This window comes from Podarcis filfolensis (genome assembly GCF_964270895.1).
Source record: "Podarcis filfolensis genome assembly, chromosome: 14".
Lineage (NCBI taxonomy): Eukaryota > Metazoa > Chordata > Lepidosauria > Squamata > Lacertidae > Podarcis > Podarcis filfolensis.
The window spans coordinates 5,951,115-5,971,022 of record NC_139616.1 but is presented as its reverse complement, the minus strand read 5'-3'; the positions used below and the strand labels follow the sequence as shown (position 1 = coordinate 5,971,022).

The 19,908-nt window shown below is 40.4% G+C and overlaps 1 protein-coding gene across 30 annotated transcripts in view; it reads left to right on the top strand.

The window, feature by feature from the left end:
• Positions 1–19,908, top strand: part of TCF12 (transcription factor 12) — a 141,706-nt gene that overhangs the window by 42,993 nt on the left and 78,805 nt on the right. For all 30 annotated transcript variants that reach the window (XM_083586474.1, XM_083586462.1, XM_083586464.1 and 27 more), the window contains 3 exons: positions 5,128–5,201; positions 8,668–8,736; positions 13,451–13,553. In XM_083586474.1, the coding sequence (XP_083442600.1) occupies positions 5,130–5,201; positions 8,668–8,736; positions 13,451–13,553 (244 nt within the window). In that variant the 5' untranslated portion in view covers positions 5,128–5,129. The remainder of the gene's footprint in view (positions 1–5,127; positions 5,202–8,667; positions 8,737–13,450; positions 13,554–19,908) is intronic.

The following is a 19,908-nucleotide window of genomic DNA, read 5'->3' as shown; positions in this document are numbered from 1 at the left end:
GTACCATGACCATTTAAGGTTTGGCATGTCAGCTATGAATTGTTCTTTTCATAGAGGAATACCATTCGCAAAAAAAGGTATTTTAGTGTATAAAAGTCTGCCATCTGTTCCCAGCCATTCAATCTAAGCATTGTCCTGCTTTTTTAAAAGATAGTTGGAAGTGAAGAGGAATAAGGGGAGATATCAGAGAAGCCAATTTTTTAATTTCTGTTTTCCAAACATTCGGTGTGGTGTGGAGGAAAGGGTTTGCAATGGTATGGGTTTCAGTGAGTAAAGAGGGCAGAAAAGGACATGCTCTGTATACTGGATCTGAAATGTCTATACAGTAGTACCTCTGGATGCGAACGGGATCCGTTCCGGAGCCCCGTTCGCATCCAGCAGCGAACCCAACCCACATCTACGCATGCACGGGTTGCGATTCGCTGCTTTTGCTGATGCACGTGACGTTATTTTGACCGTCTGCGCATGCGCGAGTGGCGATACCTGGAAGTAACGCACTCCGTTACTTCCGGGTCGCCGCAGCGCGCAACCTGGAAATACTTATCCCGAAGCTACTTCAACCCGAGGTATGACTGTATCTAGCCGTGGTTTACCCTTTTGTCTGTGGATCAGTGATATCAAATGCTTTAATTGGAAGCCATTGTAATAAGTTTGGAGGTGTGGGATTCTGAACCCGCCACTTTAAACACGGATACATATAATTCAGGAGCCTGGTTGCACTTTTTGTCCTTTGTGTATGAACTTTTTTTACTGAGCCCTGCCATATTTTAAATTGTTGGGGTGTAATCCTACTCGGCAGCACTTGAAAAAGAAAGACTGCCCTGGAATCTTGGGATAAAGGGCAGTATATAAATTGAATAGATAACTTGAACAGCAGCATCATCATCATCAGATAACTATCTTTACAGAAGCTATGAGTCCTGACCATGATAAATGTAGGTCTTTCCAAGATCTAAGTTCTTGTCATAGCTGTAAAAGAAATGATGTGAAGTTTGTTTTTTAAAGTTGACAGATTTTTAGTTATCTGCAGTTCCATATATTTTATTACCTTGCTGCAGATTTAAAAACCTGTCTGTTTTTGCATGATTAAATGGTCAGAGGGAGAAATACCCACATACATTATTTTTTATTTGGATTCATTGATTTTTGAATCCAGTCACTTTACCATAATTGCTTAGTTCTTTCATTAATACAGGCATTGCAGCTTTTGGATTAGATAGCATAATTGCTCTATCATTTGCAAAAAGGCTTATTTTATGCATTTCCTTTTTTTACTTGCAACAATTACCTTTAATCACTAAAAGCAAACTCCTTAGTGGAGGACTGAAAGGTAAGCAATAGAAAAATCAGTGTGGATCTAGGAATTACTGTCAGCTTAACTTGTGTTCATGGTAAATTGGTGAAAAGTGCTATCCGAAGCTAAATATATATAAATAGCACCTTTCTGAGGAGAAACCAGCATAGCTTTTACAAATGGAAGATTAGCCATTTTCCTAGCTTTTAGAATTCTTCAACAGCATTGGCATATAGGTAGAGAAGATTGGTAAATATTATACACTTGGACTCCAAAAAAGAATAGAAATAAATAGACCATTTTCACATGTAAGAATGTGGTATCAGGCTCTGTATTGAGACTGGTGCCACCTAATATTCATGAGTAAGTGGGGTTCATGCTGGACAGTGAGACAGTCAACTTTGAAGATGCTGCCAAATAATTCAGGTTGGAAAGCAGATAGAAAAGAGAATCTCCAACCTGGTCTAATAGTCATGAGAATAGCATGTTAGATTCATTGTGTATATAATGTAAAGCAAATCTGAGTTTCCACCCTGTCCACCCTTAGAAAGAAGATGCTGAAATAAACTATCGTTCAGTTTAACCTCCTGCACATGAGTGTACACATTTGTCTAACTTGATTTTGTATAAACCTGACTATTGGGCCAATGCTAAGTGGGTTTGTATAGAATTTAAAGCTATTTATATGCCATTAATAGTCCGGGAATGCCATTGTCATACTATACTGAGGTACTGTGTTGTAGTAGCGTCTGAGATTCCATAAAATGAACAGTGGGTACAACATAGGTGTTATATGCATTAATAAGAATAAGAATAATAAATGAAATCATATTTAGGGGAAAAAATAGCATAAACCTGTTTAATGCAAAAAGCTTTGCCCCAATCACTTACTAAAGTTTCTCAAGGAACCTTAGTAGCTATTAGGTAAGAGGATCACATGATTTCAAAACAAATGGATAGAAGAGAAGGAAGCAAAGGACTGGTTAGGCATTTGTAACTGTCTGGTCCAAAATTGGGTGCTTTATAATTTGTTCATGAAATATTTGGAGATTAGGAAAATTAAACCAGCAAAGCTCACTGAGAACAACAAACTTTGTGGATAGTTAGACTATAGACCTGAGTTAGGGAATATGGTGCCATTCAGATGTTACTGAACTACAACTCCCATTACCCCTTACTGTTGGCCATGCTGCCTGGGGATGAATGGAGCTGAAGTCCAACCTCATATAGAGAGCCACAAGTTCCCCACCTAGAATAATGCCTACAAACTGGGTGAGTGCATAAGAGAATGGCAGGTATAAGGCAATGCATACTGAGGGGAAAATAATTTTCCCTCTCCCTCCCTCCCTGCATAAACACATACCCGCTAACATTTCTCAAATGAAATAGGGATGTCCTATTCAACGACGGTGATGATGATAATGCTAATTATATTTTTTAATATGTATCCTGATTACCTGACTGGTTGCCTCAGCCACTCTGGGCAGCTTTCAACACATATAAAAATATAATAAAACATTAAACATTTAAAAACTTCCCCATGTAGGGCTGCCTTCAGATGCCTTCTAAAGGTTGTTTAGTTACTTATCTTCTTGGCTCAGGGGTCACATACGACACTCTCCAACATTTCTCTGAATAGGGATGTCCTAAGGAAAAACGGGACATTCTGGGATCAAATCAGAAAATGGGATGATTTCTGTAATTCCGGAACTGATCGGTAAACGTGTGTTTTTGTGTGTGTGTACACACACACACACACACACACACACACAGAGAGAGAGAGAGAGAGAGAGCCAGAGCCAGAGAGAGAGACAGAGGTGGTGATGCGTCTAACTTGACATGAAATAACCAGGAGAAAGACTTTAGGGCAGAAATGTCAGTACAGCATGTGTCGTAATGAAAAAGGCAGGCGGTAAGGAGGAATGAGACTGAGCCTTTATGAATCTGATGTGTCTATATTTACAATGCTATGGGTGGCTTTGGTTCTCTGTAGAAGAGGATATCTAATAAGTGAAATAACTGCATACCATATCCAGTGCAACTCAGATACCACATTTTTCCGTGTAAGACAATGGTTTTAGCTAAAAAAAAAATTATTCAAAAATTGGGGGTCGTCTTATACACAGATGTTGAATGCACAGGGGTTAAAAAAAACCAACACACTGTTGCTTGCCAGCCAGCCAAAAAAACCGGGATAATTTAACTCAGGCAGCAAGCAGGCATGCACACTCTGTGGAGCCCTACAGCAAACCCAGAAGAGCAACCAAGCTGACGCGAAGTGAGCAACGAAAGAAGCAAGGCAAACCCACTAACACACACCCAATCCCAATGCTCTCACGCTCTGATGCTTGCAAGCCCTCTGAGCCCAGAGAGGGGAAAGAGACACCACAAAGCCAACAACCAATGGGGTGGGATGGGTGGGCTGCCCTGGTATGGTAAAGCACGTCTGAGCTTAGTCTCACCAGCCCAAGAACAAGTAGATCTTGGAGCCCACACAAACAAGCTGCACACGCTGCGCAGAAATGTTTTGTGGTTAAGGGGTGCTAGCCCCAGTTAAATCAGCTTGCAAACGTCCAAGGATTAAACCCAAACCAGCACCCATGCCCCTAATTCATTCATTCACCCAGCCACCCCAAAAACGACAGTCACTCTCCATACAGCACATGAAAGATTCACCAATCACTGACCCCACCAGACCCTCAGCTGCACACTCCTTCCTGGGAAGCCTGGAAATAACATGGAGGTGTCTGCCACCATGCAGCTGTTTAAGTTCCCGTCCTCAGTGTGCTGCCTCGAGCCAGCTCCCACTGCTCAGGTTGATTGAAGGCTAGGATGCTAGCAAAGGGGAGGGAATGTGAGGTTGAGCAGGTAGGGAGGTCCCTAGCTGCAAGGTTGTGAAGTCTGCAACAACAGGCGATGATCCAACCAGAGCCAAAGTAAACCAATTAAGAAAATAAACTGAGTAGCTAAATCCAAAATGTTGATTTCTCAATTTTGGGTTGAAAGAAATAGGGATCATCTTATACATGGGGATGTCTTATACACGGAAAAATACGTTAATTGCGTACCAAATGCACACCATATTACAGAAGAGCAGTCTTTTAAAAGAGAGAGAGAGAGAAATGGACTGGGGTACACCAAAGATACTAGTAGGAAGAAAGTATGTATGGAAAAGTGATTTACTATCTCTTAAAGACAAGAGCTTAGAAGCATTTACTGGGGGGGAAACACGTTAGGTAATGAGGTACAGGCAGCCCCCCATTTATGCACGTGCAGTATGTGTGTGAGTGTATATACATGCATTGCACCGAACCTGGAAACAACATAAATAAAAGGGTGGAATGGTGGCAGAGTGTTTGTCGTTTTTTTTTTCAGTGTGTTGCAATTATACTCAATTTCACTGATGCACGTGGTGCCTCGGAATGTAACCCCTGCGTAAACGGGGGGCTGCCTGTACCTTGTCATACAAGCATATCATGAAAATACGAATGAATTGCTTTACACGGTTGTGATAACCACTAGCATAAATGGTTTTTAATAAAGATTGGATAAATAAATGTGTGTAAGGTGGTGGTAATGAAGCAGTACAAAGCCTATTAACGATGACGGCCAGAATTCCAACTGGGTAAAGTGGATGTCTATTTCTTGATTACAAATGCTGTGAATAAACAGGATGGGAATTGGTATTTTCTTAAAGCTTGAATCCTACCTTCCAGAGCAAGAGAAAAACAAGCTTGCTCTGTCTTCCATGTGATGGAATGATGGTATACATCTAATTTTCCCCAATCTTTGCATTATATTATATAGCCTGTGCTCTTTCTTTCTACTGTTAGGTATGGGAGAACGAACAGGTGCTGCATCTTGGGGAGCAAGTGGTCAATCAAGTCCTTCATATGAACCTACAAGGGTAAGAGTATAATTTGACTACAGTTGATTATAGGCAGAAGTATGGCTAACAAAAGAGCATTTATTGTATATGCATACGGTCTGTGGTTCAGAGGTGGTACCTAGAACTAATCTATCAGCAGACAAGAAAACATTAGTAGGCAATCTTCCTGCCCATACCTGTATCTTGCAGGATTGCTTGAGTGGTGAATTGATGAACACCTTTGCACAAATTAATTATTAATTGCATTTTAAAAGAATTTCTTTAAAGAAAATGATTATTTATCATCAGTGATGGAAACCAATCTAGATATGCAGGAGATCTGGGCTCGCCCCTCCCCCCTCCCTGCAGTTACCTGAGTAAAATCTGTTCATGGAACAGCTTGCCACTTTCTGCAAAATATCCAGGTACCCAGGCAGTCACCACCCGTCTCTACATTACAGTTACAGACATTTTGAAAAGTGGCAGATCCTGTTCATGGATCTCCTGTAATGTATTTAAGATACAATAAAACTATAAAGTTTTTAACAATAGTAGCCTTTGTTAATTCCAGTTATTTTAAATATAATACAGTGTGAACATAATGCTCTACAGAATCAGTAATATAGTATGCACATTTAAAATAGTTTAATAAATGTTAAATAAAAGATCACAGTTGTTTACTTAAGGGGAAATGATTACCTTTTTACTTTGAGTTAGGATACGTCAGGAGGGCAGGGGTGGGGTGCCTCTGGACATGAAGATGTTGTTTTAGCCCAATTCCTAACAACCCTGGCCACCATGGCGAGTGGTCAGGAATGATGGGAGTTTTAGCTTAGCAGCATATGGAGTGGCACAGGTTCTCCACCACTCCTGTAGAGCAGGGGTGGGCAACCTAAGGCCCGGGGGCCGGATCCGGCCCAATCGCCTTCTCAATCCGGCCTGCGGACGGTCCAGGAATCAGCGTGTTTTTACATGAGTAGAATGTGTGCTTTTATTTAAAATGCATCTCTGGGTTATTTGTGGGGCATAGGAATTCATTCTTTTCTTTTTCAAAATATAGTCCGGCCCACCACACGGTCTGAGGGATGGTGGACCGGCCCATGGCTGAAAAAGGTTGCTGACCCCTGCTGTAGAGTGTCCTCTATACATCAGTGAGACCAAGAGATAAAATTGCACCAGTGGCTGAATTAGAGAGAGCTTTGCATTCCAGGTGTAGGCAAAAATTGCAAACGCAAGGGGCGTCATATCTGACATAGGCACATCTTTTTCTTGCTTTTGTCATATTGGGCAAGACACAGTTTGAGATGCTGGTTTTGCATTGGTAAGATACAAGAGATTTCCCCCTGCCATATGGCAGATACTTGTGCATCCATTGAGCATTAGTTTAAAATGTCAGAGACTTTGGTGTGCTATGTGACAGAAGGTACTGACTGCTATAGAGATGCAGATGGTCCCTGGGTGTCTTGTCTCTTCCTGTTCTAAGTTCAGTCCTTGTCTCCTCTAAAATGAATTGAGATCCTGTGAGGTTACTCCACTGTGTTAACCTTGTTGTTGTTTATGTTGCCTTTATGAATTTATCTAACCCTCTTTTAAAGTCATTGAAATTGATGGCCATCACTGCATCTTTTGGGAGTGAATTCCACAGTTTAGCCAATTCCTAACATTCCCTAACATGGAATTCAACATTTTCACAGCTGCTGTACACTGCATTGACTATGCACTGTGATCTCAAGGTCTCATCTCTGGTCAATCACCAGCAGTTCAGAATCCCTGCGTGTATATGTAAAATGAGGATTTTTGCCCCGATGTCTTTTTTCTTTTTAATGTATAAACCACTTTGATATGTTTTGTAATTTAGCAGTATATAAATACTTTTATAAATACATAATCATCACTTTACACTTGAATTGAATTGCATTTACTATTTTACTGTCCATTCACCCAGTTGGGTGAGATAAGAACATGAAGAGCTTTGCTGGATCAGGCTGATGGCCCATCTAGTCCAGCATCTTGTTCTCACAGTGACTATCCGGATGCCTGTGGGAAACCCACAAGCAGAACCTGAGCACAAGAGCACTCTGCCCTCCTGTGGTTTCCAGAAACTGGTACTCAGCAGCATACTGCATACTGCTGCTGACAGTGGAGGCAGAGCGCAGCCATTGTGACTAGTAGCCATCGATAGCCTTCTCCCCCATGAATTGTCTAATCTCCTTTTAAAGCCATCCAAGTTGATAGTCATCACTGCTTTCTGTGGGAATGAACTCCATAGCTTAACTATGTGTTGCATGAAGAAGTACTTCCTTTTTATCTGTCCTGAATCTTCCAACATTCCATTTCATTGGATGTTCATGAGGTCTAGTGTTGTGAGTGAGGGAGAAAAACTTTTGTCTATCCACTTTCTCCATTCATGGATAATTTTATAAACATCTATCATGTCAGCTCTGACTTGCCTTTTTTGTAAACTAAAAAGTCCCAAGCACAGCATCAACCTTTCCTCATAAGAGAATGCTCCATCCCCATCAGCGTTTTATTTGCCTTTTGCTGAATATTTTCCAGCAGTACAATATCCTTTTTGAGGTGAGGTGACCATATCCTTTTGGAATTCCTCACAATCACTTTTTGTTTTTACATCCCTGAATAGTTTGGTGATATCAGTAAGGCTGGCTATCCCACTGCTCACTCCTAATTCCATATCGGTTATCAAAACAATTTTGTTGACTGCAGAGACACCTGGAAGGCAATTGCATTTCTTTACAGACATGTTTTCAGTTGCTTCTGAGGGCAATTAGAGTTTTGTAGTCTCTAGAGGAAAATGTGCCTAGTTCTTCTCAAGGTCCATTGTGCCAGGGTTATTCCAATGTTGCTTCTACAATGCAACATTCAGGGACTTCATTCAAGCAATCCATAAAGGATTGTTTTAGTTTGTATACTCCAGATCTGTGATTATTACTATTTTTTTGCACGTTCAAGAAAGAATTGGTTCAGCCAGGGTGGTGGTTTGTGTGACAAAACAAGCCTGCTAATTTCTCATGTGAGGTACTGCACAGGGACCATGAAGAAAACAGGGTTGCTTACCTCTAGCTGTTCGTAGAACCAACTCTTTTCCAGTCATATGTCACACTTTCTGGCTCTATCATGTGGACTCTGTCTCAAGTCCAGGTGGTAATATCTATTAAGGGTGCCTGTACTGTGGAGAGGGTGAACAGAGTGTCCCTTGCTTTGCGCAAGGCACATGGCTGAAAGCAGGGGAGCTCCAACCCTTCCTTTTAGAACTTCTGGAAGGTTCCACCTCTTGTCCATGTGCAAATGCAGCTCCATATATAGGAGTGCGAAACAAACTACCAAACACTTGAACAGTTCAGTAAGCAACCTTTTTTCTTTGTTTTGTTAAGCATAATCATTAAATGCCAGACTTTTGTTTTAAAGTGAGGTACAATATTAATTTTTTTTAATAAATGCTATTTTAATTTTGCCCTAATTTTTCTGAATATTTCCTTGCTTACAGGAAAATGGTGGCCTCCTTGGAAAAAGCTCAGATCTCTCAACAGCTCTTGAGAAGCTGAAACATGAGGAGGTGGGATTTGTTTTCTCTGTAATTATTTGCTTGCATCTGGAGTTCTAAAGTGAAAAAAAAGATGGTTCTCAAAAGTTTGAGTTGCTCAAAGGTGGGTTCAAAGTTCTAGTAGTAGAAAGGCTTGTGCAGCAGACAGCCACAGACTCGACTCTTAGCAGAAATGTATTATTGCAGCCATCTAAACTACTATGCTAAGCAGGGAAGCTGCAGAGCACAGGCAAGGGACACAGTGCACTTCTGGCTATAGACACTTCATCTCCATCCTCCTCTCTTTATAGGAAGAACTTTGGTATGCCCTGCTCTAGTCTTGTTCAAATACCAGTGTTATGTTAATGTACCAGTCCACAGATCCTTGTCAGCAGCAGGTTGCACACATCACTGTGTGTGCAGGATTCTGTATGCACAGCTGGGTGGGGGTGGTAGACACAGTGTAAGTTTAAAAGGGGCAGATTGTTTCAGAAGGGATGTTATGAGTTTAGAGGAGAAGCCACAGAGCAGCTGCTTTGCACACAGCAGTTTCCAGATTCTAGTTCTGGCATCTCTAGTCAAGAGGTTCAGATAGCAAGTGATGGGAAAGGCTTTTACTTGTCTGAAACTCGGGGCAGCTGAAGCCTTTCAGAGGAGACAGTTATTAATTAATTAAATGTGTATACCGCACTATACCCGAAGCCTTCAGGTTGGTTCACAACATAAATTCTAGGCTAGATGGACAAATAGTCTGAACATCAGCAAATTCTTACATTCCAAGACAAAGGCCCAAGTGTAGAAACTTTTAGGAACACTGAATAAATGATACATGCTTCTTCATTTATATTCCACCATATAACAAAGTTTTCTCAGGGAAGTTTGCAAAATATCACTTTTAGAAACAACAATAAGACAAGTAATGTAATAATTGGTATAATGAATTAAAACAACTCTTGAGTTGTTAAGCATGGAGGATAAAACAGTAAAGCTAAGAACATGATCTAAAATCTTGCTGAGTCTCTCAAAGTCTGGAAAATAAAAAGGGCCTTGTTGGCACCAACACTGATTTGTGCTTGGAAATAGTCTGGGAGCCATTATAGGGATTATAAATTTGTAGAACCCAACCCTGTTTGGTTACCTTTCGGCCATATTTGAGACCAGCTGAAATTTTTGGACCATATCCAGTCTGTTCCTTGTACAAAATACTGTAGTATTCCACAAAAGAGGTTACCAGGATGTGACCAAGTGAAGCAAGGCTATACCTGGTCAGCTAGTTATATACAGTGGTACCTCGGGTTAAGTACTTAATTCGTTCCGGAGGTCCATTCTTAACCTGAAACTATTCTTAACCTGAAGCACCACTTTAGCTAATGGGGCCTCCTGCTGCTGTTGCGCCGCCGGAACACGATTTCTGTTCTCAACCTGAAGCAAAGTTCTTAACCTGAAGCACTATTTCTGGGTTAGCGGAGTCTGTAACCTGAAGCGTATGTAACCTGAAGCGTATGTAACCCAAGGTACCACTGTAGCTGGAATATACTCCTGGAACTATGATATACAAAATGTCTGGTATCAGTTGGATGCAAGAGTTCTTTTTCACAAACTGATCTGTGGTTAAGACCTCATTCTTTACTTTACAGTTCACTAGTTTCTAACTTCAAGGCTTTACTGGCTGCAGGTTGTGCTCCGTGGAGGTGGTGGGGATGTCACCTAATGGAAAAGGCATTCTGAAGCACAGTTTTGTGGGTACAATTCAGGTGGCTTGTGTTTTTATCGATAGTAACTTGAGAAGCCTGCCAACTGTTTCTTAGAAACAATTTCTTTCCCAATCTCCCTTATCTTAATGGCTTTCTCAGTAACTCCCTGTCACTGAGCGGGTGCTATGGTAGGGGCTCCTGTGACTGACTGGTTTTTTTCTACACTCATCCCCCACGATGAATGCGTTAGTTTCCCACGTCTTTCCCACCCTGTGTTAGCTGTTTTTTGAGTTGTGGAACCCTCTGAGTAGAGAGCCATATGGATGTTATGTTTTGTGGAGAGCCAAGCACACTGTTCATATTACATATACAAGTTTATTACTTTATTTTAGTAATATCTGAAGTTCTGCAGTAATGGTGAGTGGGAAGGGGAATATAGACAACTATGAGCACCTCATTTTAAATTTAGACGCTCATTTTAATGTTTTATTTCAAAGACTGTCAACCAGCTTTTGTTGATTGTTTTTAAAATTCATTTCCTCCAGGCTGCTTATAATAGCTAGGCTCCTGTCTTTATTTGCATGCTTTTCTCCCTCTCTAGCAAAGCCGATAATGCAGGAAAAACAATGCACAATATTAAAACTAGTATTAACATACCATTGCTAACCAGGATGACTCTAGAACACAACTGTATTCTTTAGCAAAGCTTCAGCAGTATTTAGTGGCTTCAGTTAGCTATAGATTGTGATTCACTTCTCCCCACTGTTGGTGTTTTATTTTTGGTTCTTAAAACTTGAGAGTTGTGACTTGTTACTTTGAGTCTTGCTGCATTAATTAGATAAAAGATCAAATCATTAAAAGATTATGCTTGATAGATGGTGTACTCTGCAAGTTATTTTGTTCAGCTAGTGTCTTATAATATTCTTCTGTACTTGAATATAAAATAAACTGCAGTCAGTGACCTTGGCTAGGAGCCTCTCATTTCCTGGGCAGCTGCTGCTACTTGCTGGCTGTCTGACAGATGGGGCCAGGTCACGGATACCGGAGGACACCCTTGTAGTCATAAGCAAGTTGTAAATGTCACTAAGATTTTTTCTGAATGTCTATCACATGTGTATCGCTGATTCTGAAGTAGGTAAAGTGAGTAATCTTCTGGGGCTCCCAGAAGATAAATGCTCAGGCAGTATAGCAGAAAGTTGTGACATGCATCTATAAGCAGTTGTAGGAATCTGACAGATATTTAGCCCTTAGTTACTAGCCCTTTGGTTGAACTGACAGCACGCCTGCAAAGATAGGGAGGCCTATTTCAGCCCCATTAATGTCGTCTTGAATTCAAGCCCACAGCCTAGAAAATGATGAATGTTCAGTGATTGATGATTTCAGAGTCCTTAGGGATTCTGGGTGGTTTCTTATTGCTGCAGGCCAGAGCAATTTACTCTCTTGCTTGAGCCTGTCTTAGAAGTTGTTTAATGCTTCAATGCCAAGAAATTTAAAGAACCTGGTTATGTGACATTCTAAGCAAAACATCAGTAAATACAAAAATTATGTTTCCTCCCCTTCCAAATCCTATGCCCTCAAATTCTGATCTTAGGAAAAGATACCTCCCCATCTCTTGTACAATGAAACAGAATAGCAGCAATTTGTAGATGCTTCCTGTCACCATCCCTGAAGTTATTTAACAATTTTTTTACACCACTTGATTGGAGTAAAACCTAAGCAGCTTATAAGAGATATTAAAATTACCAATAAAAAACTTCTAAAAGCTAAAAACATATACAATAATTAAATTAACAGTAAAAAAGATTAAAACATCTGTAACAAAGCTCTGAGCCCAGCTTTGGCTGGGGAGAGCGGGATATAAATAAAATTATTATTATTATTATTATACATGTCTCAATAGGCTTGTCTAAACAAAAATGTTCTATGCAGGCACCAGAAATAGTACACCGACTATAAGAGATTGCACCTACCTGATGCAAATAGGCAGGGAGTTCCAAAGCATATGTGCTGCCACATGAAAATATTTTGTTTTCTTCACAACCGTGGAACAAGTACCTGTAACAGTGCCAGTTCTGCAGATTGAAGCAGTATGTATTGGTCAGATGGCGGGGAGGAGACAGTGGGTGGGGAGGAATAAATGTGGCTAGCAAAATATGAATGTGAGCATTGCTGCTACGTGGACTTAGGCTTAACTGCATTTGGGGATGAGGCTTGGATTCTGTTCATATTATATTTTCTCCCTGAGTTTGCATTTGCAAAGATAGCAGGAGCAGGCCATTGGCACTATTCTCATCCTGCCTCGCTACAGGTGGCGTTGAACCACCACTGAAGGTCTTGGTGACTGCTGCAGGCTTTATAATTCCATGATTGTGGAAGTAATGTACTGAAATAAATGTGTTTGGTGACTTCTTCTGTGGTGAGGAACAGGCTAGAAAGGGAGGTGGGAGAGAGCACATGGTCCCTAGCCCCAACCCCAGAGTTTCTCTGGATGATACAGTCTTGATAGTACCATGTGCTATATATATTATAAGATTCCAAATCAATAGGTAACTTCATGTGGCTATGTGGCATTCAAAGTAGTGAAATTCCTTCTTTAAATCTGTCATGATGCCATAATTTCTTCCACTGCTAATTAATTTCTAGGAACTTTTCTGCTTGTAGATGTGGCTAGACCTGAATCTCAAAATTTGTGTTTAGGACACTTTGTGAGCCTTGCGATCAAATTATTATTATTATTATTTATTATTATTATTATTATTATTATTATTATTATTATTATTATTATTATTTTAAGTGTGCTATCAAACCCTTTGGAGCCTCTTCTTTTGAAGTTCATTTATAGTATTGTTTTTCTTGTACAATTAAAGGGAAAAGGGCGTTTACAAAGTGCTAAGAGGCTCAGCATTTGTGTGTTTGTTGTGATTCGCAGATTTGAAGACCAACCCACTGAAGAATGACCGACTGTATCTCTGCATTTAATTAGAAGAGTATCTTTGAACTCTATTAGTAGTGCTGCCCAATAATCTGTTAAATACTCTGTTCTTTTCCCATAGGGTTTTACAGACAGCCCTCATTATGGTGATCACTTGAATGATAGTCGATTAGGCCCCGATGAAGGATTGTCCCCGACACCTTTCATGAACTCAAATCTGATGGGTAAGTAGGTAATTATTTGTGAGTAGCCCATCAAAGCCCCTCTGGCTTTGAGATATTTTTCTTCCCATTTAGTAGATGGATAGTAGTTCCTGTAAACACAGGGTATTTGCACTTCACATTTGCTTTACAGGGCAACTTCTTAGTCTAGGGATTTTATACTGCTTTGTGAAAGAGGCCAAACCACCAACAGTAAATCTAATATGTATCTTTGTTCTGTTGCTTTGAAAAGTATTTGAATGCTTTCTATTATGCTTTATCAAAACTTGGAACTGCTTTTTTCTGTTTTTCAAAGTATAGTTACATCTTGATGACTTAGTAACAGCAATTCCAGCAAAAAAGGCACCACAAAGATGAACAAGAGCTTTCGTGAGCTAGGGTCCGCTTCATCCTGTGTGTTGTGAAGATGGCTAAGAGAATGCTTAGCTGTTGGATAGGTTGTTTTCTTTGTCTTAAAATGCTGCTTTGATTGCTTTCTTTTTTGTGTGACCTAAATGTAGCAATTGCACTGATTTGTAGAATATTTGTTGAGGCAAGTTGGTTTAGCTTGTTCCTGTAGCCTAGGAATTCTTCATAATGTTACTTCGTCTGCTAAACTGATGTTGTCTGGTGCATGTGACCTATTTGTGTTCTTGAGGATATTGTCCTTTTAAGACACTGCCACAGTAATCTAAGTAGATTACATAAATCCAAATCCTGGTGGTCTTCTGCAGATCTTTCCATTTTACCTTTGTTTTCTGCTTTAGTCTTCCACAAACAGAGAAACAAATGACTGGGTTGCACAAAGTATGTTCATAAGCAGAGCTGACCATCAAATGCCTGTTCCATGGCGTGAAATCTTAACAGTAGCAACATTTTCTCCAAAGCTAGCATCCTGTTTGGAAATCCCCCTCCCCCGTTCATGGTAAAAGTGGGAGTTGTTTAAAGCCTCACAAACATCATCCCTGCTGACCCCCCCCCAAAGATAGAAGACAGTGTCTAAACCAGAAGATCTTGAAGTTAGGTGAAACTCTTGGTTATAATTTTGTGCTTCATACTCTGAGGAATTTACTTCCCATCATCCCTGCTACATTTGTCATACATGTCTTTTGCTCCATTTATTATCATACTCTTGCCTGGCAGCAGGTGAAATTTTTCTTTAGGCTGCTGTTCGTATTATAAGATTGTATGACAGCTTTAAGTGTAAGGCTGTATTGATGTTTATGTTTACTTTTTAATATAAGTGTCATTGGAGTTGTGAGATATTCTTAGAAAGGCAGTTGATGTGTTTTACAATATTACAGCAAATTTGATGCTGGCCTCATTTCTTGTACCAGAGTCTCAGACTGTTTGCTTAAGGCTCCAGTTTTTGCTGATTTGAGTTTGGTGATTTGCTCACCCTTGCTCAACTGGAGTACAACAATTGCTTTTCACAGTTCTTTAAACTATATAGTATTAGAACTGAGATAACAAACATATTTCATAATTTCTGTCCTGGCTTACAAGCACTATTAAAAACAGAGAATTATGTGTCAACGGGATATTGTTTCTGTATATCATATTCAGCCATAAGCATGTTTCCCTGAAAAGATAGCAGATTATGAATTGCCACTGTCTTTGATGATGGAGCTATTAAACACTTTAATTATCTTGTACATTGCAGGAGCTAGAAATTTTGTCTAACAAGAGTTGATAGTGATTCAGTAATGAACAATTTGCTGTGGAAAGATGCGTTTTAATATTCATTTAGACATTTTAAAGTGCTTTTGTCAGAGGATGTAAAGCTGTTATGTTGAACTGAATTGTGTTCATTCCTAATTCCAGAATTATCCTGTTTATGTTGTCAGTGTGAAAAAAGCGTTTTCTTTGCAGTTCAAGAAACACAATTGAGTTGTTCTGGTACCAGAGTAAGATAATGGCATTATATGAACTTGTAACCAGGTTGAAATGTGCTCAGGGTAATGTTGCCATATCTGGAATTTCATTTCTTTCATTAAAATAGGTACAGTACAAATGTAACTTGCCTTTCATCTGTAAGATACCAGAGCTGAGTACAATGCACAAAACCAACCGTATATTGGACAATACAAAATTACACCAACAAGGCAGCTGAAAACATGTTTTAAAAAGTCACCAGTGTTCCATAGGTTCATGGCTTCACTTTTCCTTTCATGTGAATTTCCCCACTTCCAGACCTCACCATGCTTGAATGTGCACTTGCTCCATCTCCCTCCCACATGAAATTTCCTTTCCTGTTCCCTTTTCATTGTGAACATAGGTATAGTTTTTTAAAAACCATTTTTTAGTTTAATAAGCTGAGAGTCATTCCCCATACGCAGCTGCTATTCTTTTGCAGGAGTGAGCAAACAAGCAGGGAAGTCTTTAGTTAATTATAACTTTCCATTGCATTCAAACTGGGGAACTGTTGTTAATGGCTTCCAAACAAGCCAGAAAATAAAGTCAACTTTAAACCATGAGGCTCATCCATATCTTGACATATTAAATCAAAATATGATTGGCCAAATGTGGCCATTATGACTGCACTGTGGCTAATGTTCACAGTGAGTACCTTTTGAACTAGGAATGAGGAATGTCAGGCCCAGGCCTCTCCATCTAGCCTTCAAGACTTGCCCAGAATAAAAACCCTCCCCAAACCACACGCCTCACCATCCCTGCTCTTCACTCTCAGTGAATGTTTTCACCTGGCTGGAGTGTGTTATTGAGCTATGTTAATGCCTCTTTCCTTGATGGAGAGATGTGTGTGTGTGTAGAAAGAAAACTTTTGCACATCTAAAATAAAGTCTCTGGTACAAAGGTAAGAGCCATATCTGTTCCACCCATGTTTGCCTTTTGTCATCTGAACCCTAAATCACCCTGTACACAGCTTACTGGGAGCAGGCATTGTGGCCTGGTGCAGCTTGTGGAGGAAGCATGCAGCATTGGGAACCTTCTGCCCAATGCAAGCTGATATGCACACCTCGCAGCCAGTTAGAGGGTAGGAACTGGGACCTTTGATTCAATTCCCTTGTTGTTCACCTTCCAGGGGGCATAGGTTCTGGACCAGAGAGAGAAAAGACTTCAGAGGTCTGTCCTTCCCCAGGAGCATAAAAGAGGCAGACCCACTCAGCTGATTCCACTTCGGTGTTAAGGTTGAGCTTCCCACCCTATAATGTTAACGTTGTTAAATTTTGAATCAGTTTTCAGATTGTCACATCTTTCCTTTGGCAGAAGAGACATTGGGTTGGATACTTTGAAAGGAAGTGTCAGGGGAGGGTTTGGAGGGTTTTTATCCAGAAGACCAGCTCATGACAGGGGAAGTTTGCTATAAGCAGGTCATGCTGTGGGGAACCTCAGCAGTGTCCGACCATAGCTGTTGAAAGTCAGCTCATCAACCAGCAGGCTGGTTGATCATGTGGATACAGGCTTAATGCCTACACCAACCCTGTTGCACTGTAAATTGTGTCTTATTTTAATCCAACCTAAAATGGTGCATGTTGTTATTGGCTGCTTGCTTGCACCCCTCACAGCTACACTGCATATGGGTCTGCAACGATGTTTTGAAGTTGGCTTGTATCCACTAACCATGAAAGATAAACTAGACTGTCCAGGTTTGGGCGATAGAGTTGTGGAGAAGAAGGAATGCTCCAGAGAACTTCTTGCACCCCCTTTTCTGCTGAACTGCTACATGACAGCCCTGCAGTTCTGCCCATTGGGTCTTACTAACTGGTAGTTGCTACCACCACCCTTTTTGGTCACCTCTAGTCCCAGATACAGGAAGGGGATGTTAATTGTTAAATCCTGGGATCCTGGACCAGTGCCTCATGCATCCAGCCAATCACTTACAGTTTACACAGAGGATAAAGTCAGCTCTCCAGCCCTCTGCCTCTCCCAGAGAAAAGGGCGTCTTCATGGCTTTATCCACTCTGCTTTTAGACTTCCAGTAGCATGTAACCAAAAGCAATCTAGGCACATGGCAGTTCTGAAATCCCAAGACTGGCAAACACACTGACTGCACTAGCCTAGTTGTGAAAATTTATTAGAAATAACAGGTAGGGGAAAAGCAGCCAACAGGCCAAACGGAATACAAAATAAACCTGAGTGCTGTGGCTCTAAAACTCACCTATCCTGATTTATGCACTTCAGCATGATATTCCTAGTCTATTTACAAGTAGGCAGAATAGGACAATTAAATATTAGGCCAAGCAAACCATGAAGAGAATCAGCTTCCTGGTGGTTTGGAAGACCCAGTCTGGATCCCTGGTGGTGAGATAGGGAACATATGAGGGAGATATGCATGAAAGGGTGAGTGCTAGCTAATAATCTGGTAAAGAAATGGGTAGTTACTGATACTGTGGTGCAGGAGTGCTCCAAGGTCTGCCCTGTTCCATAGAATCTGAATAGAAACAGATCCACACAAAATCCAACTCTCTTAGTCAGAACGGAGCCTACCAGCTTTTTATCCAAAATGTAATGACCTGAATGTCTTTGAGTCCTTTGCCCATTCAGATAAATAATCATGTTACCCTACATTAATACAAGGTTGCTCTGTATTAACCCTGCTTTTGTCAGGACAGATTTAACACTAAAGGAAGCTTCTGATATTTAATCTGATTCTGGAATTAGGTCATACTACAGCTTGCTTTTAAGGAATCCTTATGCAGTACTTTTTGATTGAACAAGTGTGTGTCTCACACTATTGATGGGAGCATGCATACATGTATGCTTTCTTCGGGTTGGTTGCAGTGCATCTATTTTCCATCAAACGTTACATCTGATGGTGTCAAATTGCTGAAAGCTACGTAATCGGGTATCACATAATGTAAACGGTTAGAAATGAGTACTCTGATTTAAGGCTGTTTGACATGAAAGAAGGGAAAAGAATATTGTGCTTTTGTAGTAGACAACAGTTGTTGGTGGATGTCTTGATGATGCAATTTGGAAGAAATGTTGAGTGGGGTGTGTGTGTGTGAATCCCTGGTGAACCAAATTACCTTCTTCTAAGAACTGCATTAATTACTCTGGCCTGCAGTTATAATTTTCTCTATCTGTGATTTGATTTACCAGTAGAAGCTGACTTTTACCTTAATCCTGTTTTCCATTGCTGTGTAGAATAAGGGGAGGGGTTGAATTTGAGCTGGAAATGATATACTATTGTCGAAGACATTTAGAAATGAAAGCCCTGGTACAACTTTTTAAAAAAATATTTGTTTGTTTGCTCTTGTCACACTCTGGGTCTGAACTCTATAACTGTGATGCCTAGCTATGGTTAGCCTTTTGGACAGAAATGACTTGTCTATTATACGCCATGCACTGCTAACTTCCAGGTTGGATTTTTGCAATATGTTTTATGCGGAGCGACCCTTGAAGATGACTTTGAAACTTCAATAGGTTAAAAATTCAGCCACCAGATTACTGACCGGGCTTCTATTTAGATTTCAACTCCTGATTTAAAATAGCTGCACTGGTTGCCAGTTTGTTTCTGGGCCCAATTCAGGGTGCTAACGTAAGTGATTTAAGCCCTAAATGACAAAGCCCCCAGATATCTGAAAGATTGCCTCCTTCCCTACTGGACGCTCTTGGGTGTTGAAATCTTCAGAGGGGGCCCTATTATGAAACTCCCTCCCCACAGAGGTGCCTCTGGCTTTTTCACTATGCAATTTTCAGCAAAGGCTGAAGACACACCACTTTCCTCTGATGTTTGACACTTGAGGATGCATCACAGCCACCTTATTTCTGCAATTTTAAGTTTTCTAAAACTGTTGTTGCATTGTGCTTGAATTGTTGTAACACACCCTGGAGCTTTAGGGTGAAGGGCAAGACGAGGAGCATCATGATGATGATGATGATGATGATGATGATGATGATGATGATGATGTAACTTTTCATATTGGTTTGTGTATAATCCCTCTCCTTTATCACTTAGGGTAGGTTTAATCCATTAAAGCTCCTTATTGACATCTTGCATGCTCAAACTCTGAATTTATACATTTGATCTGACTTTAAAAAGTCAAGTCCAAATGAGTTGTTAATGGATAAAGCAGCCTTTGCCATAATTATACTTGCCTCTGATGAAAGGGATGACGTGGTGTGGCCTAATATGCTCATATAATTTATTTCTCCCCAAGTGTTACATGAATTGAATTTTGCTCACAATGAAGACATGCTGTCATCTATTTTTCATTTTCCTTTTATGGAAACTTAATGGGTTTCAGGAAAATTAAATTACATGATAATTCAGTGCCGGTAGTGTATACAGAGCCTTTTTACCCTTGGGTTTTTATGCATCTAAGAGTACATTCAGCTTGTTTTACACACACACATGCACACACACACACACACACACACACACACACGTGTTTATGGTAATATTTCAGTCAGG